Source organism: Balaenoptera acutorostrata, chromosome 20, assembly GCF_949987535.1.
Source record: "Balaenoptera acutorostrata chromosome 20, mBalAcu1.1, whole genome shotgun sequence".
NCBI classification, from domain to species: domain Eukaryota; kingdom Metazoa; phylum Chordata; class Mammalia; order Artiodactyla; family Balaenopteridae; genus Balaenoptera; species Balaenoptera acutorostrata.
In genome coordinates this window covers 56,689,936-56,713,161 of record NC_080083.1, presented here as the reverse complement: position 1 = coordinate 56,713,161, position 23,226 = coordinate 56,689,936, and the positions used below count along the sequence as shown (strand labels likewise).

The following is a 23,226-nucleotide window of genomic DNA, read 5'->3' as shown; positions in this document are numbered from 1 at the left end:
CAGGTTGTGGGAGGGACCGCTCCCCGGGCTTAGGAGGTGGCCCGGGGCCACCGCGCGTTCCGGGAACTATTTCCTCCTCCGGGAGGCGGCGGGACACTGGGCGCGGCGTGGCGTCCTGCGTTCAGGTGCGCCCAGGTGAGGCCGAGGGCGGGCTGGCAGTGCCTCGTGCATATTCACGCAGGCCTCGGCCCCGCCCCCGCAGCCCACGGAGCCGCGGATTGGCCGGAGCACGGCCCCCGCCCTCCCCGAGGGCGCCCGCGCTGCGCTCGGCCTCTAAGACTTTGCGCTACCGGGGGCGGGGCCAGGCCCGGGGGGCGGGCCGCTGGGGCCCTGAGCTCCGGGTTCCGCGGGCCCGGCCGGCTCACCCTTTATGTAAATAGCGGCGGCTCCGCCCCCTGCTCGCCGCGCCGGAGGTGAGCAGGAAGGAGACGGCCGCCCAGCAGCCCGTGGGCCCGCGGCGGAGCAAGCGGAGCCGACGGCCGGCGCCGAGGGACGCGGAGGCCTCGGACGGGAGCTGGAGTGGAGTTCCAGGTGAGGTGCGGGCCGGGACCCACTTAGTCGAGCCCGCCCCCTCGGGGCGCCCGCCACTTGGGGCACCCGCCACTCGGGGCGGGGAGGCAGGGGAGGGCCGGGACCCCTGGCTTCTCCGTGCTGGGCGGGGAGGGCTGCGCGCAGATCCGCTCGCCTCGCTCCGGATCCCGTCGCTCCGCTCGTCTGGGAGAAAGACACCTGTAGAAAGTGCCGCTGGGAACTTTTCTGTGCCTGACCCGCCCGCGATTACAGAATTTGGGTTTCGGGTTTGCACAATAGTGTTGGCTTTGGAGAGCAGGGAAACAGGTGCTTGGCCCGGCTGGGTGCGAGGGTCACTGCGGGCGGAGACGGAGTCCCCGGGTCTCGGGCCCCACGTGTAAGGCGCCTGGCCGGAAAGGCAGGCGACGCGCGTCTCCAGAGTGGCCTTCTCTCCGCGAGCGGGGGCCGGAGCGCTTTACGTTGGCGGCTTAGCCCCTGCTCCTGCCATCTGGGCCTTCTCCCTGCCGGCCCTTTGTGCCTCCTAATCCCCGGACACAGGAAGCCCGCGGAAGGGACTTGGGTCTTGGGGCCTTTCTCCGCCTCAGACGGCTTTGGATACCTTTAGGGGACGTTACGGAGACCCAGTCTCTTTTCCAAGACCACGGGGGTGGGGTTGCGCTGCGGGACGCTGGGACTTGGCAAGAAGTGAAAAATTCCGTCTTGCCAAAGAAAGTGTGCAAAGTTTGCTCTTGGTTTGCTCAGGCTGGACACCGAGCTTTGGCTGTGGGGAGAACTGACTGTAGCCAGGAGAGCTGTGGTGTGGCCCCCTGAGGTTCTCACCTGAGACAGGTGAGCTTTGGGTGAAGTGGGCGGGGCGTAGACTCGGCGCCGTTCCCATGGGGATCCATGTGCCACATGCAGGGCCTCTTAACCTGGGCTCTAGGGAGCCTCTGCAGAGTTTACAACTAAAGGTCCTGTCAGGCTGCAGAGGGGATTCTGAGCAGGGAGGGGAGGAGTGTGTCAGGGAGACAGGAAACCCCAGGTGGGAGGAACCGAGCAGCAGTACAGAAGAGCCCTGGCCCAGCCCAGGGAAAGCCGAGGTCAGAAGTGGCTTCTGAGGAACAGTCTGGGTCTTTGTGAACTGAAGCATGGGAATGGTCCAACTTCTTTATTTTATGCACAGGGGATTCAGATTTGGTTTTCTTCAATTATCTGCCCACAGTGCTCACTTATGTCAGTGAGGGCTCAAACCCAGCTCTGGGGGCTCTGACCAGTGCTTGCTCCTATTCTCTGAAGTTAGACTGGGCCACTGTCTGTGGGAGCCACTGGGCAGTGTTTCCAAGGTCTGGGGTCATCCTGCATCCCTACTTTTCCCTGAGGCAATGGAGTATCCTCTTTATCAGCAGATTAATATAATTTTTAAAATTTTATTTAATTAATTAATTAATTTATTTTTGGCTGCATTGGGTCTTTGTTGCTGTGTGTGGGCTTTCTCTAGTTGCAGCGAGCGGTGGCTACTCTTCCTTGCGGTGCGCGGGCTTCTCTTGTTGTGGAGCTCAGGCTATAGGCACGCGGGCTCAGTAGTTGTGGCGCACGGGCTTAGTTGCTCCGCGGCATGTGGGATCTTCCCGGACCAGGGATCGAACACGTGTCCCCTGCATTGGCAGGTGGATTCTTAACCACTGCGCCACCAGGGAAGTTCCAGATTAATATAATTTTAATAACTTAGTAACTTAGTACTTACTAGCACTTTAATGCACAATAGCATTAAAAGAAGGAAAAAGGCCCTTAATCCCAGATGACCCCATTGGTTTAAAAAATAAAAAAGGTAATAGGAGCCCACTGGGGCAAATGAAGTGTTTTAGAAACTGTAAAATGAGACAGAAAAAAACTTCCCCCTCGAGCCTCACAGTCTTTCCTCAGGTATAGTGCTCATTACGTTTTTTTTTTTTTTTTTTTTTTAATATATTTATTTATTTATTTATTTTTGGCTGCATTGGATCTTTGTTGCTGCGTGCAGGCTTTCTCTAATTGCAGCGAGTGGGGGCCACTCTTCGTTGTGGTGCGCGGGCTTCTCATTGCGGTGGCTTCTCTTGTTGCAGAGCGCAGGCTCTAGGCACGTGGGCTTCAGTAGTTGTGGCACGAGGGCTCAGTAGTTGCGGCTCGTGGGCTCTAGAGCGCAGGCTCAGTAGTTGTGGTGCATGGGCTTAGTTGCTCCGCGGCATGTGGGATCTTCCCGGACCAGGGCTCGAACCGCTATACCCTGCATTGGCAGGAGGATTCTTAACCACTGCGCCACCAGGGAAGTCCTGCTCATTAAGTTTTTTAGCGTCTTTCCAGACTCAGGTGTAGTTTTGAATTGTGCCTTGTCAGTTTCTTGCTGCATGACCCTGGCTCTGTCACTTAACCAAACCTCAGCAAGCCTTGTTTTTACAGTTGTTGACGAGAGGATGAAAAATGTCATAAACACGTGTGGCCTGGCGCATAGCTGGCGCCAAGTGAGGGTGGGCTGCTTAGCGTCCCCACGAAGCATAAAAAGCGTGGTCACTTGCGGGAATTTGGGCAGATGCCTGGGCCTTTTGGATGTGCCTGACGGGTTGTGAGGGAATTTGGCTTCTCTGTCCAGAAATCCTGATTTCTGAAAGCCTCTGGAGATCAGAAGTTTTAGAACGAGGATGTTGCTCCTTGGAGAGCAGAGGTAGAGGGCAGTGGCCTCTCCTAACCTCACTTCGGGTTCCAGTGGCCCTTGGGACTTCTGCTGCTCCTTGGGAAAGCCAGGAGTGAGGCCTAACGGCCAGACCCCAGCTGGGAGACCTTTCCTGGGAGGAGGAGTTTGTGTGTACAATCTAATCTGCTTTGCTCTCTGCTCAGGGGGAGGCTTGGCTGTATACGTTCTGCACCCTGGTGGGTGGATAGGTTGGGGTAGCACATTCCTGTGCTGCTCTGTTGTCATTAAGGAGATTTCCTGTGAGCTCCATAGTGCCTCCTTTCAACCTCATTTAGGGAAGGGGCATCCTATCCTGCCAGGACTTCCTGGCCCCAGGACCCTCCCTCCCCTAGAGAAAATGTTACACGGAGCTGGAAAGTTTGGCTCCTCTGCCATCAGTCTGTGACCCCCTATCTACCGCATTGGAGACATTGAGCATCCCTGGCAAGAGTCTCCAGGGGCAATGTGGTGTTCCCTGAAGGGTCCTTCCTGACGTGTCAGAGGCAGCTTTTGAGACACCTGAATCAGGGGCCCGGGTGGAGGCCCGAGAAGCCAATGGCCCTTGCTCCTGGGTTGGCTGCCTTGAGCAGCACTGGCTGCCTGGACTCACTTATCCTGAGTACTCAGCTCGGAGAGGCCTTCTTATCTCATCAGGCGATAGCATATCAGGGCTTCTCCTGAGTCTCCTGAGGCATGCCAGGTCTGTTTGGCAACTTTGTTTTCCCCTGCCCAGGAGTAGTTTTCAGGGAGAAGTGGGGGTATGGGACGGAAGATGGGCGTCCCCCAGTAGGGCCACCAGTACTGTTCACTCTTCTCCAGCCCTGGCTCCCTAGGGTTCCCCGGGAAAGCCTCCTCTCCCTGTGCCCTGTCAGCATGGGGCTTGCCCAGCTCCCTTGGGGGTGGCCTTCCCTCCCCGCCCTGCCTCTCAGAGGAAATTGGTCCTTTGAAGAGTCACTCCACTCCTTCCCCTTCCCAGGAACCACAGTGAATTCTTGAGCTAGGAGAGGCTCCTCTGGGCGTGGGGACAGGGAAGCTTCTAGGTACCTGACTCTACCCTTCAGGAATTCAGCAGAGACGGGAGACTTTTCTCAAGACACCCGACTCGGTGTTCCCAGGGTTTGATGAGAGGCACCGGGCATAGGACTATTTGATTCTAGTAAATAATGTTATTGTTGGATCTACCTGCCAAGGAGCTGGGTGTCCTGGAGCCTGGGGCTAAGGCAGGACCTGTAAGGGTATCTCCAAGCAGGATGTCAGGCGTGATAGGCACATGGCCCTGGCCTTGGTCAGAGACTTGAGAACAGGATGGGGAAGTTCCCTGAGGACCCCGTGGGGCCCCGGCCCAGTGCTCTTTAGGGCCAGTGGCTCCTGGCTGGAGAACACCTTCGCCTAACTGATCCCCATTCAGTCCCAGCTGTTCATTTATTCAACAGGTATTTATTGGTGCCTCTGTATGTGCGGTGTGGTTTAGACACCAGGCATAATCCTTACACCAACCAAAGGTCTCTGCCATCACAGGACTCAAATTCTAAAGGATGGGAAGCGTGAGTGACCGGAAATGAGTGTAGGTAATAAATAATCTGTTAAAAGGCAATAGGAAAAAAAAAAAAAAAAAAAAAAAAAAAAAAAAAAAAAGGCAATAGGAGCTATAGAGTAAGAACTAAAGCCGGGGATCAAGACCCCTCGGGAGGGGGGCAGGTTGCAACTTTAAACAGTGGTCAGGATGGGCCTCGTCAAAAAGGTCACATTTGAGCACAGACTCGCAGGAGGTGAGGGAGTTCTTTAAATAAATTGTGGGTGCCTCTCAGGTATGAGGGCACTAAGCACTGGAGATACAACCATGGACAGGTCAGGCGGGGCCCGGTCCCTCCCTCCTGGAGATGACGTAGCCTGGAAGCTGCTTGGGTCAGCCGTTCAAGTTTTGAGGCAAGTCGGAGGCCGTGGGATGGAGCTTGATGGGATGAGACAGGTAGCCTACCCACCCCCACCCACGCCCACCCCGGGCAAGTCGTCAGTGTTCTCACCACAACTGCTTTGCTTTTCCTTGTGCTTGACCACATCCAATCTGTCATTTCCCTGGAGAGAGGCTGGTGCTGGATTGCAGAAGGGGACTGAGGCCCCCAGGATGGGGATGTGGGGAGGACGCATGCATTCCAACTTCCTGCTCCACCCTGCAGGAAGAGCCTGGGGGTGGCAGGAGGGCCCTCCCAGGGTTGTAGGACTGGCCTGTGGCTCTGAGGGATGGACGGTGGGGGGTGGAGGGCCAGCTCAGGCTCTGGCTGCTGACCCCCGGTGGTCCCATCCAGCCTGCTGTTGGCGAGCCCCTTTGTCCTGGGAGGGAGGCTTGAACTGAGCGGACGGTCTGCAGCCTAGTTGGCTTTCAGACTGGGACTTGGACTCTTACTGCCCGGGCTCCGTAGCTCTCAGAATTGGCTATTTCGTAAGTAATTGTAAGAATTACATGAGATGATGCTTGTAAAGTGCTTCAAGTGGCATCTGGCCACAGTCCCTCTCAATCCCTTTTATTACCTAACGACAGCAGCGACAACAATTCTGTGGTTCCCACCCCCTCCCTCTCTGTGTTCTAGTCCCACCTCCACAGAGGTGCCCTCTCTGCCCAGGTTTGGTTGCTAAGCTGCTGGCCAGGGGCTGCCCGGTGCCTCTGGGAGATTGGGTTTCCCAGGATAACTCAGGCGCTGGCAAAGCAGCCGTGGGCATCTGAGTTGGGACGGACAGGTGCCTAAGGGTCAGCAGCTGCCCCAGCTGCTTACAGCCCTCTCTTACCACTCCCCGCCGTGGGAGGTGCAGGGGCGTACTCACACCCGGCAGACCAGACAGAGGCCAAAGCCACACGCAGGATGTCGGGGGAGGGAGGGCAGCTTCGCAGCAGCCGGCTGTGGGGAGCGCGAGCAGAGGGGAGCCTGGGACTGGAGATCGTGAACACGAGCAGGTGCTGCTGTGGCGCCAAGAGCCTTCTGTCCCCTGGGCCTGAGGTGTCCAGAGTCCTGCTTCCGGAGGTAGCCTCTCTTAGCAGCTCAGTGGGAACGCCCAGGCTGCGGAGGGACCTTCTAGGGGGCTGTCCCATCACACACCTCCAGGACAGGCTGACGCAGCTTGGCCAAGCCTTGGTCTCCTGGGGATAGGTTAGCCCAGGCACCCCAAACAGTGCCAGCGTGGGACGAGCCGTCTGCTCTGGGGACCCCCTTCTTCCTCCCTGCACCACCATCAGACCTGCTGCTTAGAGCGGGGAGCCGAGACAAGCCAACTCGCCTGCATTTGTTTCTTCTCTGCCTCCACTGGTCTCTGCCCTGAGCTCCTGAGATGCAGGGGTGGGGGCAGGGTCTATGTGCATCCCTGCCGCAGGGTCTGAGCAGAGGATGGGAAAGGAAGACAGGGTGTGAATTTGCTAGCCTGTTGCCAGGTACGCAGCTCTCCTGTTTTTTTCTAGGGTGGGCATCAGGGTGTGGGGAGACCAATTCTAGGCCCTGGTATGTTTCGCTGGTGGGCAACAGTGTTGGATGATTAGAGCAGTGAGAGCGAAGGGAATCGCCAGGTCAGCTGCCCGCAGGGGACTCTTCAGGCCAGCTCCACGCACGCGGCACAGACCTGTGGGGAGAATGAGTACGAATCAGCCACAGGTCAGCAAACCTTATGGCCCGGCCAACCTTGTACCCTAAGCGCCTGCCCCCGAGGAACCAGAGAGCCTGGCAGAGCAGGGAGGGGGGCTCAGAGGTAGGTCTGGACACGGACAGAGGGCGCAGTGGACAGGAATGGAAGCCGAGGTTGGGCAATCTTTAGAAGTTCAGGGGATGGAGAAGGTGTTTCTTCTCAGGAAGCCCCCCTGCCACGGGTTGTGCTCTAGCCAGGTGGCACCCCCAGCGCAGGAAGCCAGGACCCTTGGAGCTCCTTCCTTCCCCAGTCTTTGCCTCAAACCCTTCTTGGCGTCAGCCTTGGGGGGCTCCTCAGCCTGGGGGGCCCCTGAACTCTCTTCCCCCACATCCCTCGCGGTAAAAGCGGCATTGAAGCATACAGCACCTGAGAGCTTGCCAGCCCCTCCCAGGCCTTCCTGTTGAAGCTCACAGCCGCCCCACCGGTCACAGCCTGCAAAGTAGTAACATCCTTTTGCCCCGTACCCTGGGGCCCCTGAAGCCTGAGGTCACACAGCTGGTTCCACCCACCTGTCTACTCCCTGCCTCTGTGCCCATTTGGTGTCCATAGCTGTGGGCAGGGCAGGGAGGTGGTCGGTGGCAGGAGCGATCCCCCAACAGAACTGAGTGCCAACTGTGAGCTCAGGGCCGCCCTCACACCTGACCACCACCTGGGCCCCTCCCGTGTGATCCTCTTATTTCCCCTGCCTGGGAGGCAGATAAACAGAAAGAAGAAAAAGCATCACCAGTAATCCCATAACCCTTCCACTGTGTTGTCGACTTATGTGAATATTTTTAATAGATTCTACCTGACTCTTGGATACATTGGACATACGTTTCCATGGCCATTGTCTCCTGCCCTTTTCATGACTGTACACTTTCCATCGTCGGGCTGAGCACCCTTCACCTGTCCCCTGTTGTTGGCCGCTTAGGTTGCTTCTGATTTTTCCTAGCAGCTTAACGACCAGCATGACAAGGCGGGGGAGACCGTCCACAGAGCTAGACGAGTGCCCGAGTCCACAGTGGTTTTAGGCATCATTTTAGCATAAGGCACAGTCAAGCGCTGAGGGAGCTCCGTGAGCGTGGTCCGGATGGGTTCAGGGGGAGACGATTTTGGGAAGGTGATTTTTTGTATGCTGCTTGAGGGGCAAGGTTATTTCAGAGAGAAACGTGGAGACAAAAGCACGGAGACCACAGCGAATGGGGCTGGTGCGGGGGCTGAGGAGATGGACACAGGGCCAAGCGGAGGGGGACATGGGGTGGGGGAGGGGAGGGCGGACCACATCAGGCCCCTGCCCAGGACTGTCAGGGGGTTCCCAGTAGGGTCAAACTGAAGCTCTTTGTTGTGGCCCACCAGGCCCCCCTTCCGACCCCTGTCATCCCTCCTTGTTGCCTGCGCCCAGCCCCTCGTGGCACGAGGAAGCCTGCTCCAGCTGCCTGACACGCCCTGCCCCGAGTCCTCCCTGGCTGACCACTTCCTACCATTCAGGACTGGGTGGAGGTGTTACCACCTCTGTTCATTCATTCAGCATGCGCACACGCACACGTTGGCGTGGAGGCGAGGGAGGGAGGCTCGTGAGTATTCGGAGGAAAAGAGCCCCAGGCAGAAGGAACGGCAAACGCGTGGACCCAGACCCGGGAAGGTTCACTGAGTCCTTCCGACCAGCAAAGCCTGGTCACTGCATCTGAGCATCTTCCCTTATTTCCTTGTAGGCTCTGAGCTTTCTCTGAAACCATCCCGCTGACTGACTTGTGTACCTCTTAGTCATGCGCTCCCCTGCAAGGATGTAAGCTTGGTGAACTAGAGGATCTTGTCTGTCTGTCACGGTTGTATGCCCAGTCCTCAGACAGTGTTTGCTCCGTGCCAGGCACTGGCTTTTGGCATTGCTCCCACTGTTCACAGCAGACAAGCTCTCTGGACCTCGGGGGGCTGCCACCCAGCTTGGAGGAGCCGAGCTGTGGTGCTTGAGCCCTGGCTGTGGGTCCCAAGCCCTGGCCTCTTTCCCTTACGTCTCCCTGCCCCCCTCAGGAGTGGGTTGAGTAGGTAGGATCTGTTCCATACCAGGAAGCTCCAGGCCCAGGTTCCTGAAGCTTCTCCGCAGAGAACCTCTTGCCTGCGGTGAGTGGAGCTGAGGGTTTGCTTGGAGGTAAGTCCAGCCGGTCCCAGACCTGTCCGCCTTCAAGAAGGGATGGCACTTTTTTATGCCTTGACGTGGGCAGTTTTTCTGTACTGGGAGCTACGCTGAAGGTCCTGGCTCCGACACCCCAGGCCAGTGGTGTTCCAGCCCCCAGCTGGAATGAGTGGCAGGTCCAGGCAAGGCGCCCTGGCCCTGCCCAGCCAGACCTCACCAGAGGCCAGGACCCACACTGCTTGCTTGGCTCTGAGCTGAAGGCATGTGGGAGTGTGTGTGTCTGCATGTGTCTGCGCCTTTGGACTGCACGGCTGTAACTAGGCATCCTCTGTCCTGTCGGTGCATCCTTTGCTGCCTCCCAGAGCCCTAAGATTGGGGAATTCGCCACACCTGGGGTCAAATCTGAGTTCTGTTGGTACTTTCTTAGTGACTTGGATGAGTTGCCCGGCCTCTGTGGTCTTCTTTCCATGTCTGCCAAGTGGGGATATTCCACTCACCTTCCAGGGAGGCTTCTGGAAGGAGAATGAACATCCAGGATGAGGTTTAGGTGCACCTTGTTCTAACGCGCAAAGTTTGGTTCAGTGCCTGGTAGGCAGCAGGGGCTCCAAGGGGCAGCCGGGTGGATGGAGTGCCCGCCCGCCCTCCCCGAGTGGGGCTTTCTCCCACCCAGCTCCGCATCCTGTCTCCCTCCCTCCTACCTGCACGTCTGCCCCTGGGACTGTGCGGTGTCACCCTTGAGCCTGTGTGGGTCCTTGGCACAGATGGCCCTGTGCCCTCTTGTCCCCACCCTGCCTGAAAGGGTCCCCGGGGCAGAGCCCAGGGTGGCCTCTCCCTGGAGTCTGCAGGCCCATTTCCTCCTCCAGGGCGTCCCTCCCAGCTTCCTCTGGCTTCTGACCCAGTGACCTGGGCCGAGAGAGGGAGAGGGGGCATCGCCAGGAGCCCGGGGTGGCAGATTGATGAGCTGGCGCTACCCTCCCCCATGGCTGGAATGCGAGGCCACCAGCCCAGCTGTTTGTCCAGGAGGACGAGGTCGCTGCAGGCCCCAAGTCTGTTTTCACTCCCAGGCCCAGGAGCCTCCGGGACTTTCCCGTGTTTGTTCCCTGAACCCCCTGCGGGGCCTCGGGTCAAGTGAGCACCTGGGAGTTTCCCGACCACCTGCTGTTCCTTGGAGAAGTGGGGCTCTCCGTTCTGCTCTGGCTCCCCAAAATGTGAAGGCACAGACCTCTGCTCTCCAACCCTCTCACAAGTGGTGGCCTTTTTGGTGTCCCCAGAAGGTGAGGCGCTCTGAGGGCTGGTCTCCGCCTGTTCCCAGCTGGAGATGTTTGGATTGCCCTGGGATGTGTGTCTCTGCCAGAAAGTCCCTCCAACTCTGCCACGCGTGTGCCTACCAGGGTCCATTCATATGCAAAGTCCTGGCCTGATGGTGAATTTTTGTCACCTTTCAAGAAGCCAGAAACTTCAGGGCATCCTTCCGGTCTCAGCTTAACTACCTTCTTCTCCTGTAGGACACTCCCCTGCCTCCCAGGCTGGGCCGGGTGCCCCTGTGCCTCCCCATGAGGGCACTCGGCACTGTGCACTGTCCTGTCTTTACCTGCCCCTACCCCAGAGTAAGCTCCTCCAGGGCAGGGACTGGCTCTGCCTCCTTCCCTTATAGTGTCAGGCGTGAATGGAGCCATTTCCAGCGTGGGCCTGAGCCCCTGTGTTTCCGAGGACGGGCCTTGGTGTCCTGTGGTCAGTGGGAGGTTGTGCTCCTGGAAGCCGGAAGCTGGAGCAAATGTGATCCCACCCCCTTCCCCCAAGGATGAGCCAGAAATAGTTCCCCTTGGATTGGGAATGCATTCTATGGTGGGAGGACAGTTTTGGGGCCTTGAGCTGGTTTCTTTATTGGGAGCAGATTTCTTCTCCTGATTAGTCTCCACTGGGCCCATGGGAAAGGCAGCCTTTCCGAGCACACCCCATCAGAGCCCAGGGGAGCTGGAACTGGAGAGCCAGAGCTGAGGGTGGGAGGTGGGGCAGCCTGGAAGCCTGGGCTTCCAGAGAGAGACCCCCAGCAGCCGTGGGGGTGGACCCAGCTCCACCGTGGGCCCCGGCTGTGGGGTGGGATGGGCCAGCACCTCCCGACTGTGTGCTCTGCACCTCACTCACTCAGGTTCCGGACGGCTGGGGCGGGTGGGAGCAGCCTAAGCCCAGAGTCGCTGGAGAGCCTTCCCTGAAGTTAGAAGGAAGAATCTGCCCAGGTGTGCTGACCACCCCCGAGGGAGTTCTCCTGGGCCCTGGCCTGGAGTTGTGGGGGCATTTCCCCTCCCCCATCGGGGGTTCTGATCTGGGAGCCCAGGTGGACAGCCTTTGCATTCCCACCTTCCAGCCTGCTCTGGAGACAGAGGCTTGTGAAGTTTCCCTTTCTGTTTAGCCAGAGTTTTATGGTTTTTCAGAAAACAGGTTAACAATTAAGCTTTAAAACCTCAGGGCCTCTGGCCCTCCTTGTTCCCATAAAGCCGGGCTAAATGGCTTCCTCCCCCAGCTTCTCCTGTTGGCTTTATTAGGCCACAGGTGGCCGGGAGCAAGCGTCAGAGCATTAACCAGCTCCGGCCTCCAGGTCCAGAGCTCCCTCCGGTTTCCTGTCGGGGAACCGCGCTCCACGGATGGGGCGTGAGGCGTGGGGAAGCCGAGGGTGAAGCTGGCCCGGCCCGGGGGCGGCTGCCTGCCGTGCTTGGGGAGAGGCTGCCTAAGCTGGGCACCGGGTCGGGCTCTGGGGCGGCGGGTCTCCTTTCCCCGGTGCTCAGCAGCTGCCCCCCTTTCCCCAGGGGGCCCGTGCGCAGCAAGATGAGGAGGTTCCTGAGGCCGGGACATGACCCTGCGAGGGAGAGGCTCAAGCGGGACCTCTTCCAGTTTAACAAGGTAAGGCGAGTGGAGGGCCAGCCGGGCGTTTATGGCAGGCATGAAGCTGTCACGCTCCCAGGGAATCCCATGGCAGTCCAGTGGTTAGGACACCACACTCTCACTGCTGAGGGCGCGGGTTCGATCCCTGGTTGGAGAACTAAGATTCCGCAAGCTGCACTGCGTGGCCGAACAAACAAACAAAAGGTATCACCCTCCCCACAGGCTGGGGGGCTGGCGCTGGGGTCGCTTTTACCTGGACTAAGGTACTTACTTGGCACTGCCTGCTATGCCTCCTGGGAGTTGGATTTTGGAAATGGGGGCTGGTTAGAGGCTTTCCTGGGAAAGGGTGACAGGATGCCCAGGAGTCAGCTCTCCTTGTCCCACGTCTCTCGCTGGCTGTGTGACCTCTGCAGGTCACCCCGCCTCTTCCAGCCTCGGTTTCCCCACCTGTAAAATGGGGATAAAACAACCTGTCCTGCCTCCCACCTCACGGGGTTATGGAGGAGGCCTACGGCCAGGAAAGGTGAAAGTGCGTTGAACCCTGCAAAGTATAACAATGTTCCCGTGATGGCAGTTTCCTTGGAGCCCTGGGGCCACAGGCCATGGCCGTTCCCTCCCTCCTCAAATTACCCCCAAAGGAAAACACAGCTTTCCCTGCAGGCAGAACACATGATTCCTTCTGGCCGGCTCTAGGTCTGGGTGAGTGGGGAGAGGCACCTGGGAGAAGGTGCCGGGGTTGGCATTTGACCACCCCAACTCCACACCTGCTCCTAAGGCCCCCCAAGCGGGTGTCCTCTTACCCACGATCATGGGGCTTCCCTGGGGGCTGGCCTGTAAAGGGGAAGGAACACAGGGTGGCTTATGAGCTCCGAGGCCACCTAGCAATCTGCAGCCGGTTCGGGGTCATTAGCTCCTCTCACCTCTGCTTTGATCTAGGCCCTTGGCCTCCATGCCTGAGCTTCCCTCCACCCTGGAAGGTGGGCTGCAGGAAGGGGAGCAGCGAGATGCTCTTCCCCTCAGGGGTCGCAGGACCCCTCCAGGACATGCTGACGGGTGGGCTTCAAATCCAGCCTAGCCACTTAGAAGCTGGATGACCCTGTGCCCATCACCCACTGCACAGGCTTGCTATGAGGATTACACGGAATTAGATCATTGAAGTGCTAGGCACAGTGGTCCAGGAGTGTCAGGTGCTGTTTTCAGGGGCTGCCTGCCTCCCAGGGAGAGAGAGCTCCCGGGGCTTGTTCGAGGCAAGTCAGGGTCCCAACCTGCTCTGCCGGTTTCCTCTGATTTTCTTGACCTGAGGCTGTGAGGCTGCTGCCTCTGGGATCAGGGCTTCCCTACATGAATACCTCCTCCCACTGGGGGAAGGAGGCTGTGGGTACGGCTTTTGGACCTTGGGATGTGGGTGTGCATATGTTATGAATGGGGCACCTCTGGGCCCCGGCGGCCTGCCATTCTCACTTCCAAGGGAGCAGCCCATGGGTGTTGGGTGTGGGTCTCAGAACCTCAGCATCCGCCACGGCGGCTGGGTGACCCCTGTCGCCTTCCGTTGCCCCTGATGATGCTGGGATCTCACACCCCAAAAAGGTGGCCAATTCCAGTGGAAACCGGATAGACAGGCTCAGTGAAGAGGGATGAACCCCCGCCCCAAGTTCCAACTGTGCAGCAGCAGGGTGGAGCTGGGGTGGGGCTGGGGCAGAAGAATCATGCCCCCCCCGCCCCCCCCCGCCCCGTGCCCCCAAACTGGACTGCCCCACCCCCAGGCCTGGCTGGGGAGGGGGAGCGGAGGCTCCTGGAATTCCTTCTTCCTCCCATTCACTTCCAAGAAGCATGCACTGAGTACCTACACAGCCCAGCGCTGGGGCTTTGGGAATCTCAGACAAGACCTTTGCCCTCCAGGACATTTATAGTCTGGTGGAAGGAAGGGGGCTGACGGTCTAAAATTCCACTTCCTGGGAGGGGAACGTCTTGGGGGGGATGTTGGGGAGGGGAGGGGCTCAGACTCATCTCATCTAGGTGCTGGGTAAATGGTGGAGCCTGAAGGGTTGGGCTTGGAGGGTGAGTCCAGATCCTGGAAGGTTTGGGAGCCTGGGTGGTCCTACCTACGCCAGCCCTGCCCCGGCCCCCTGGCTGTGAGGTCAGCTGTAGGGTCAGGGGAGGCTGGAACCTGGGAATCTGGGTCTGACACTCCGGAGCCTGGTGAGTTTTGAGCAGAGGAACTGAGCGATCTCATTTATGACTTAAGAGGAGGTAACTCTGGGACCTTTTTTTTTTTTTTTTTTTTTTCCCCTACCTTTCAGTCAGCAGGTAAGCTCAGAGCACTTAGGAGACGTTGCATTGCCTGACTGGGGCCCGGGGGTGGGGGTGGGGCGCAGGGCTTGACCGTTGACATTTGGGGCCCACTAGGTTGTGGGGCTGTTTAGCAGCATCCCTGGCCCTGCCTCCCCAAGACGTGACAACCGAAAATGTTCCAGGCACTGCCCAGTGTCCCCTGGCCAGTAAAATAGACCCTGGTTGAGAGCTGTTTAGGGCGAGAGGTTCATGAGACCCGGTGATAGACGGAGTGTAGGAGGGAAGGGAGGTGGGTGTCCTGCATCCTGGCTGGGCAGTGGTGCCGCCCACTGGGTTGGGGAGCCCAGGGGGGGCGAGGAGCAGGGTTGAGGAAAGAGATGCGTTCGATTTGGACAGAACAGCAGCAGTGGTGATCGTCCACTTACCGAGAGGCAGTCTTGCCCAGGGGTGAGTGACGCCAGCCTCGGCACCTGACTGCCTGGGCTCGCCAGCTGGGTGACCTTGGACAAGTTACTCATCTCTCAGTGGATAGGGTAACAGAAGCCACCCCGCAGTGTGGGTGTGCGGATTAAACGAGTTAATGTATGAGTTGAAGGGCCCAAGTGGCTAGTGGTTCCAGTATCAGCACAGCTCTGTGAATGTTACCTGGCTCGAGGTTCAGTTTGGAGAATCTGGGCACCCTCGGGTGAGGGCGGGTCCCAGCAGACAGTGGGATACACAGAGCTGGAGCTCTGAGCCTCACGTCTGGGGAAGCAGGCAGTGTCCATCCCGGAAGCGCCGGTCTGCAGGGCAGTGAGCTGGGAGGTGGGACGGTGGCGGCATCGTAGGCCAGTCCAAGAGGCTTGCAGACACCGGCTGGGCCTCTCCCTCCAGTACCTTCCGGCCAGACTCCTTGACACCCACACCAAGCGAGGTGCCTCAGAGAGAGCAGGGACATGGCCCCCGGCGGCCGAGAGCAGCATGTCCTGTTTCTTCAGCTTCGGTACCTGGGAAGGAGCTGTGTCTGTGGACAGATGCTCTGAACCCCCTGCTGGGGACTGATTGTCCGAGGGGCACCTCTGGTTCACCAAGGGCTCCATGCCAAGCAGCAAAGGGGCCAGGTGGTGCAGTGGTTGGGGCGGGGACTCTGGAGCCAGGCGTCCTGGGTCTAGATGCCAGCTGTGCTGCTTCCTCAATGAGTGACTGCAGAAACGTTACTTAACCTCTCTGCTCCTCAGTTTCCTCATCTGTAAAGTGGGCGTTATAATCACCCCTACACCCAGATTGGTGGGCTGAGTGAGTTAAATTGCTTTGAATGGCGCCCACACACAGCTGATGCCCTACAGGGTCTGCCTCAGCCTCCTGACGACTCACAGGTGGGCGCTGTTCCCACTCTGCAGGTGAGGAAGCTGAGGCCTCCAGGCTCGCACAGCCTGAGTACCTGGAGGGGGCACTGGCTGGGGATGCGGCTGCCGGTTCCATCTGCCCACAGCCGTGTGGCCTCAGGGTGCGGCCTTCTGTCTCTTCACCTGCGCCGGGTCCTCAGGCCTGTTGGGAAGACAGAGAGGTCAGCTGGCAGTGCCAGCAGGGCCACTGAGGACCAAATGAGGGGACTGCGGGACCCACTGGGCGCTTCAGGAGGGAGGAAGTGACTCCGAGGGGACAAGGGGACGTAAGCTCATGTTAAATTAAAACCCCTTCCTTGAAAATACCCTCGAGGCCCTGCCTCCCCTGGTGAAACCCGCTGGCCGCCCTTCCTGCCTGGGCCACCCTCCCCCACCCCAGGCCCTGAACAAACAGTGTGTTCCTGACCAGCTGCCCCGTCCAGGCCCAGGCGGTTTGGTCTTGGCTTTTGCATGGCTGGGCCCCTGGTGTCAGGTGACAGCCGCACAGGGAGGGCCAGGTTGCTGCCACCGCCAGGAATCTGGGCTGACCACACCCAGTACGGAGCAGTGCCTCCCTGTCCCCCAGCCCACCCCCTGTGCACCCTCCTACCCCGTGCCCCTGGGCAGCCTTCCTTCCTGCCCCCCCAGCAAGTGCTAGGGACTCCTCAGCCCTCGATCTTGGACAAGGTCCCCCCTTGCTGGGGGCAGGACGAAGGGCCCCCTCGCTCTCAGACAAACCACCTTTGCTCTCTCCCTTCCGGGAACCTGAAATGGGGTCCCGGAGCCGGCGTGAGACAGATGGGCTTTCTCTCCCACACCAGGCTAATGTTGCAGTTTGGCGGCTCCTAGAAATCTCTCCTTTCCCAGCTCTCTGTCAAAAGAGTTCATTGTTCTCTCTTCCCTTGGCAGAGGTCACCTGAGCCAGGTAGCAGGGTGGGGGCAGTGCCACGTAGGCTGGATGCTGAGCTCAGGAGGTAGGGGAGGACACCCCACTTTGGTCAGCCTCCTAGCTTGAACCTGAGCTGGAGACGGCTGGGGTCTCTGGCTGGGAGGGCCGGCCCTGGAACCCGGGCCCGCTGTCCTGGGCGGAGGGCTGATCGGGGTCGCTGTGTGCCTTGGAAGTCCACAGCAGGACACCCCTGGGGCTGAGCGCCTCCTGTGCCCCAGGGGCTGCTTTCTTTAAGGGAGGTCAGATACCTTCTATGCTCTGGGGCCCTGGAACTGTACCTAAACCCTAAACCAGCCTGGAGGGGCCCCTGTCCACGTGGACCTGCGGCTGCAGTGGGGGGAACCACGTCTTAAAAGGCTGTTAGGAGTCGGAGGGAGGGGGAACCAGGGCATGGGAAGGGCACCCCACCTTGGGAAGCAGCCGGAGCACAGGCAGAGGGGCCTCGTGGAAACTTCCTGCTTCCCCAGGCTTCTCGGGCCCTGGGTGTCCAGCTCCTCCCTGTTCCCCTCAATTAACTGACCTCTGTTCTCTCCCCACATCCGAATCACCCCCTTCCTCATTCCCAGCAAGACCCCCTGGGCCTCTCGTAACTAGCCTGGGGTCCCCACGCCTCCTTGCTCAGCCAGTTCCCTGAGCTCATGACTCGCTTTACCTCATCATATCACGTTGCCTCATTCAGGGATTGTGGGTCTCATTTGCATGTTGAAGCAGGGTCGCTTCCCCTCTGGGACCTGGGGAATCCCCTGTCACCACACTGTCTACATTTGAATCCATCCTCTTGGCCCCAGCCAGTCAGGGTCACCATGAAGTTCCCACCCCTTATTCTGTTTTTGAGGGAGGCTTGGTCAACTTGGAGAAGATGCCCTGAGGGATACGAGGGAATGAGGGAGAACCTTTGAAGGAAGGCAAGGCTTGTGTGCGCTGTGAGGCCAGCTGAGCCCTCCGGCCGCGGTCAGGTGGTCAGGTGGTCATCCTGAGGCTCATCTTGTTGGAGCCAAGGACAGCCCCGCCCCCCCTCAGCGCAGCCATTAGCATCACCGCGGTCACCACATGCGAAATGAGGCAAAGCAGCTCGTCCGAGTCCGGTCACCTTTTAAGTGGTGTTGGGGATTCTTAGTTTCATGGGCCTGACTCAGTTCCTGTTCTTTCTAAACCAGCCTATGGAAAAGAAGGTGGTTCGGGAGTGAGGGGTGGCACAGTGTCCTCAGGACGCTGAAGAAATGAGGAATGAGTATGAGTGACTGAACGATGGGCCTGACCTTTGTCTCCCTCTGGGCTAGGGAAAAGAGCTGATCCGCAGCAGGTGTGACTCAGGTGAGATGTTAGGAGAACTTCCTGCCGGTGAGTTGATAGGATAACTTGTGGCCTGAGCACCTGACAAAAAGCTGCAGACTGTTTTCTCTTTGGCTTGACTTTCCTGCTGATGCCCAAGGTAAAAACGTCTAGGGTAGCACCTTGGTCCCATAGGAATATAATATGAGACATATGTAATTTAAAATGTTGTAGAAGCTCATTATAAAATTTTTTAAACAAGTAACATTATGTTGATAACATATTGTGTTTAATCCAATATATCCAAAATATTATTGTTTCAACATCTAGTCAACAGCACATCTCAATTTGGCCATTAAATTTTCTTTAGGAATATGTGATCTATATTTAGAGTTTGGAAGATTTACAGTTGAAAAAGGAGATTCAAAGCTTTGGTCTGCCTAACTCCAGCCCTTGTTCCTTGGGAACCCAAGAACATACCTGGGAAGTTTTCTAATTACTGAGTTAAGGGTCCATCCTTGAATTTAGTTAATGGAAATTAAATAAAATTAAAAGTTCAGTTCCTTTGTGGCACTAGCCACATTGCAAGGGCTCAGGATCTACACACGGCTTGTGGCTGTTATACTGGGCATCAGGGTCTGGGCCCCTGCTGGCCGCCAGGCTCCTGCTGGGTGTTTCCCCCAGAGTCCTCCAAATTCCAGACACTGTGATCCTGAGCTGCGGCTGCTGGTGATGATGGGGAAATGCTATTATCCCAGGAACCTTCTCTGGAGCTCGGGCCTCTGACTTCCCGAGGCCCCAGCAGCCTGGGGCCAGCCGAGGCCTAGTGGGGGCTCCTGGGGAAGCTCGTCCCACACACCGAGTCACGAGTCACGTGCCCTGCCCTCCTTTTCCTGGGAAATGTTTACATTCCAGATACCCTGCTATCTCCCCAAGGCTTTTCCAGGCTCTGCATTTTTTACATAGCTGAACAGGAACCTGGGCCTGGGGGGCCGGGCCGGGGGAGGGCTCCTGCTAGTGTGCTGCTGCCCTCCCAGATGACCCTTCCAGGTACAGCCATTTGCAGGGCAGACTGTGTTCCTGGCAGAGAACCAAGCCTGTGGGGCCCTCACACCTACGTGTCCCCAGAATAGGCACTCTTTGGAGCTCTCATCCCTGGGCCAACCCCAGCACAGGGCCCCCGTCCGCGAGCCACTGGCCTGGGTGGGCAGGCAGGCAGCAAAGCAGTTGGGTCTGCTAAGCTGTCGCTCCAGCTGTCACCAGGACTTATCTCCTTCTGCCCCTTGGAGGCCGAGTGAAGCCCGGAGGAGAGCCTTGGGCCTAAGGAGAGCTGCCTCATTGGGGCACTCTTTTTCTGCAGGGCAGTCTCCATGGTTTACAAAAAAAAAAAAAAATCTTTGAAGTCGCTGGCTGGCATCCTCTGTCCTGCTTGAATCTATAGCTCTACAGGTTCAGTATCCCCTGGTGGGGGGTGGGGGGGCTGGGGGGTGGGGCCGGAGTGGGGTTAGCTGACCAAGAAACAACCGAAAACCTTCCCAAAGATGGTTTGTCAGTCTCAGTCTCTAGTGCTTACATCCGTACCTCTTTAACCTGTAATTCCACCCCTGGGACACCTGCCTAAGGAAATACTGAGTTGCAGGCAGAGATAGGAGCCCAAGAATAGTCATCGATGCAACTGGCAATTATAAAACCTCTAAAAACAAAGTAAATGTTCAATAACAGAGGCCTGGTGAGTTAGGGCACCTCCCCCTGAGGAATATTCTTCAGCCGTTTAAAAGTCGTTTTAGGGAGTTCCCTGGTGGTCTAGTGGTTAGGACTTGGCACTGCCCGTGGGACGGGTTCAATCCCTGGTTGGCGAACTGAGATCTCGCAAGCCATACCGTGAGACGAAAATAAAAAATAAAAGTCGTTTTACTGGGCTTCCCTGGTGGCGCAGTGGTTGAGAATCTGCCTGCTAATGCAGGGGACACGGGTTCGAGCCCTGGTCTGGGAAGATCCCACATGCCACGGAGCAGCTGGGCCCGTGAGCCACAATTGCTGAACCTGCGCGTCTGGAGCCTGTGCCCCGCGACGGGAGGGGCCGCGATAGAGAAAGGCCCGCGCACCGCGATGAAGAGCGGTCCCCGCACCGCGATGAAGAGTGGCCCCCGCTTGCCGCAACTGGAGAAAGCCCTCGCACGAACCGAAGACCCAACACAGCCAAAAATAAATAAATAAATAAATAAGAAAATCCTTTTAAAAAAAAAAAAAAAAAAAAAAAAGTCGTTTTACTGCTTTTAACAGCCTGGGCTGGCTATAGGTGGAAAGACAGACCACAGAGCTATGTGTCTATATGTATATCCATGTGGCATGGTCCCAATTAGGTCTCTGGGGTTTTTTTTTGTCCTTTCTATATGTTTTTATTTTATTTTATTCATATTTTTTATTTAAAACATTTAAAAATTATATATATATATATAATTTTTTTTTTTTTTTTTTGGCCACACCGCGCTGTGTGCAGGATCTTAGTTCAGGGATTGAACCTTCACCCCCTTCAGTGGAAGCGCGGAGTCTTAACCACTGGACCACCAGGGAAGTCCCAAAATCTAAAAAAAATTTTAACACCCTTCCCCACTGGTAATCACTAGTTTGTTCGCTATATCTGTGCGTCTGCTTCTTTTTTGTTATATTCACTAGTTTGTTGTATTTTTTAGATTCCACATATAAGTGATATCATACAGTATTTGTCTTTCTCTGAGGTGTCTGTTTTTAAGTATAGGCCCATACACGCTTACAGTTGGATACACACCCTTGTTAGGAAGGGTTACTCCGGTTGTGGGAGTGTGGGTGATCTTTGTCTTCTTTTTCAAACTCCTTTATATGTTCCAAGTTTTCTACAATGTATATTATTTCTATAATAAGAACTGAGCCAAGGCATGTGTCTGCAACAGCACTCCAGAAGCTTCCTTCCTGGGAAGATGGTGGAAGAGAACTCATAGTGGCAACGAGGCACTTGAGACAGAGCAGATGTTCAGTGCTGGAGGAGCCTCCGGTGGCCCAGAGTCGGGAAGGGCAGCCGTGGGTTCCGTCGGACCCCAGGGGCCCGCCTGGAGCTGCGGTGCAGCTGGGCTTCCTGAGCCACCTGGTGCCTCCCCTGTACCAGCCCCCCAGAGCTTCCCCCGCACCCCTGCAGGAGGGCTCGGTGGGTCGCCCACAGTACGGGTGGTGGAGGAACCAGGTCAGAGTTCCTGGAGAGCAAGGGGCCAGCACGGTGTCCCTGGAGGATGAGCTCCCAGGGAGGGCCATGTGGCCAAGGACCAGGTCAGGAATGGACTGAGGGTGGGGACCTGAACGAGACTGAATTCCTTCTTCCTGCTGGGGGTGGCTCTCTGCTGCAGCTCCTCCCTCCGGCACTGACCCCCTGACCCCGGCCGTGGAGGGGCAGAGGGGACGTGTCTACAGGCCCACGCCTGCCTGGTTCTCGTTGCAGACGGTGGAGCATGGCTTCCCGCACCAGCCCAGCGCCCTCGGCTACAGCCCCTCTCTGCGCATCCTGGCCATCGGCACCCGCTCCGGAGCCGTCAAGCTGTATCCTTTCCGTTCTCCCAGCTCCCACCCAGGGATGCCCTGGAAGGGCCAGGGGCCCTGGCATTGGTGAGATTCAGGAACGACCCTCCATAGAAAAGCAAGTTGCAGATGACCCCTCTTGTTCCCGGGACGTTCCAAATACCCTCTTAAGAGTCAGCCCCGAATGCAGTAAGTGGAGGCCGGGGATGGGCCCCACCCGGGATGGGCCCCACCCCCAGAGGATCAGTAGACTGGGCCCAGGGCTCTGTCCAGACCAGAGACGGGGTGGCCTTGGGTTAGAGGAGCTGTGCGAAGGCAGCTGCTCTTCCAGATCCCTGCACAACCCCCGCGTGTACACACACACACACACACGCGCGCGCGCGCGCAAGAGGACTCCTAGTTGGCAGGGACAGTCCTTCCGGCCTGAGGCTGGACATGGTCCAGTGGGTCCATTTCAGAGGCAAGCCCACAGGTTCCAGGATGGGGAATCGCTGCTTGGGTCCTCTGGCCTGGGCTGGGCTACGAGTCTGGGAGTCCCACCCCTGAATCTGACCTGAGCCCCCAGGGTGAGCCAGGGTGGGACCTAGGGGAATTGGGAGGTGGGGGACCACCCGTGGAGAGCCCAGCCGGCACCTCCTCCAGCAAAGCTGTAACTCCCTCCTCTGCTGCAGGGCAGGTGCGGGGAGCCTGGGGGTGCAAGTCTGCAGCGCTAGGCTGCAGGGCGTGTGTACACAGGAGGGCAGAGGCCCAGCTTCCACCGACTCAGCCCTCCCTCAGCTGGTTAATCATCGCCAGGCCACAGCCATAGCCTGGTTACGATTCTCACTGCCAAGGCTCACGGCCATGGCTGCCGTAGGTGGGCCCATGGGTGCCCTGTGCGGCTTCTCACAGGTGCCACCATGTGGTAGCTGACAGTCTGTTGCAGTTCAGGTTGTGGGTTTCGGTGGGGCGGGGGGCGGGGGTACAGTGAACAGCCTAACAGTTGCCAAGATAATGCTTCACCCCTCCTGGCTGCGACAGCTCTCCCTGGTTGGCTGGCTTTACCGTCAGGGGTCAGGTTACTGGCCCGGTGCCTTCGGGCCAGGCCCCCTGCTGTCTCCTCCCCACCCTAAACACCCGGCTGCCTGGGGAGAGGGCGAGTCCTTCTCTGCTGCTGGGTATTTACACTCCTTGCCTCGTGGGCCCAGAGGGCAGGCCAGGGGCTGGTGTCCTGCCTTCTGGAGCTTTTCCTGAGCCTCCTACTCCCAGCTATGGTGCCCCAGGGGTGGAGTTCATGGGGCTGCACCGTGAGAACAACTCGGTAGTGCAGATCCACTTCCTGCCTGGCCAGGTGAGGCCCCCCTGCCCCCATGCCCTTCTTACTTTCACAGCTTCCAGAAAGGACGTTAGGAGAGGCAGGCTTTTGGTGGCCCTGGGTTTCGTGCTGATGGGAGGACCCGGGACAAACCTGCCTTTCCCCAGCTGCGGTTCACGGCCACCCTAACAGTAGCCAGGGGTCTCTTGGCTCTGGGGCTCTTTGAAATGAACCGCACAGGCTGGGCCGCCCCAGTGTGTACAGGTCACGGTGAATGCTGTCCCTCCCTGGTTAACGAGACAGCACGCTTCTGCCCCGTTTCCTGCCTAGTGCCAGCTGGTCACCCTGCTGGACGACAACAGCCTGCACCTGTGGAGCCTGAAGGTCAAAGGCGGGGTGTCAGAGCTGCAGGAAGATGAGAGTTTCACGCTGCGTGGCCCCCCAGGGTAAGAACTCAGTCTTCTTGCTCTCCTAGCCAGCCTGACCCGCGCACCAACTCCAGGGTGCCCTGGGAGGAGCTGGCAGGGCTGCGGCCCACCTCCCCCCAACCCCACACGGAGCCTACGCGGGAGGTGCCAAGGGATTTTTTTTTGCCTCTTAGCCCCAGCTCTCTGCCATCTGTCTCCTGTCTTG

The 23,226-nt window shown here is 58.0% G+C and overlaps 1 protein-coding gene across 9 annotated transcripts in view; it reads left to right on the top strand.

Moving 5' to 3' along the window:
• The first annotated feature begins 384 nt into the window (after window positions 1-384).
• The window catches only part of LLGL2 (LLGL scribble cell polarity complex component 2), a 33,931-nt gene continuing 11,089 nt past the window's right edge, over window positions 385-23,226 (top strand). For 4 of the 9 annotated variants that reach the window (XR_009006399.1, XM_057536673.1, XM_057536672.1 and 1 more), the window contains exons 1-5: window positions 385-531; window positions 11,801-11,894; window positions 21,223-21,320; window positions 22,548-22,629; window positions 22,924-23,039. Coding sequence is in view for 8 of the 9 variants with exons in the window: in XM_057536673.1 (XP_057392656.1) it covers window positions 11,820-11,894; window positions 21,223-21,320; window positions 22,548-22,629; window positions 22,924-23,039 (371 nt within the window). In the remaining variant the exon portion in view is untranslated. Of the gene's footprint in view, window positions 532-1,272; window positions 1,360-8,577; window positions 8,652-10,060; window positions 10,271-11,145; window positions 11,234-11,574; window positions 11,593-11,800; window positions 11,895-21,222; window positions 21,321-22,547; window positions 22,630-22,923; window positions 23,040-23,226 lie in introns of those variants that run through there. The other 5 variants (XM_057536671.1, XM_028167392.2, XM_028167391.2 and 2 more) reach the window with 5 other exon arrangements.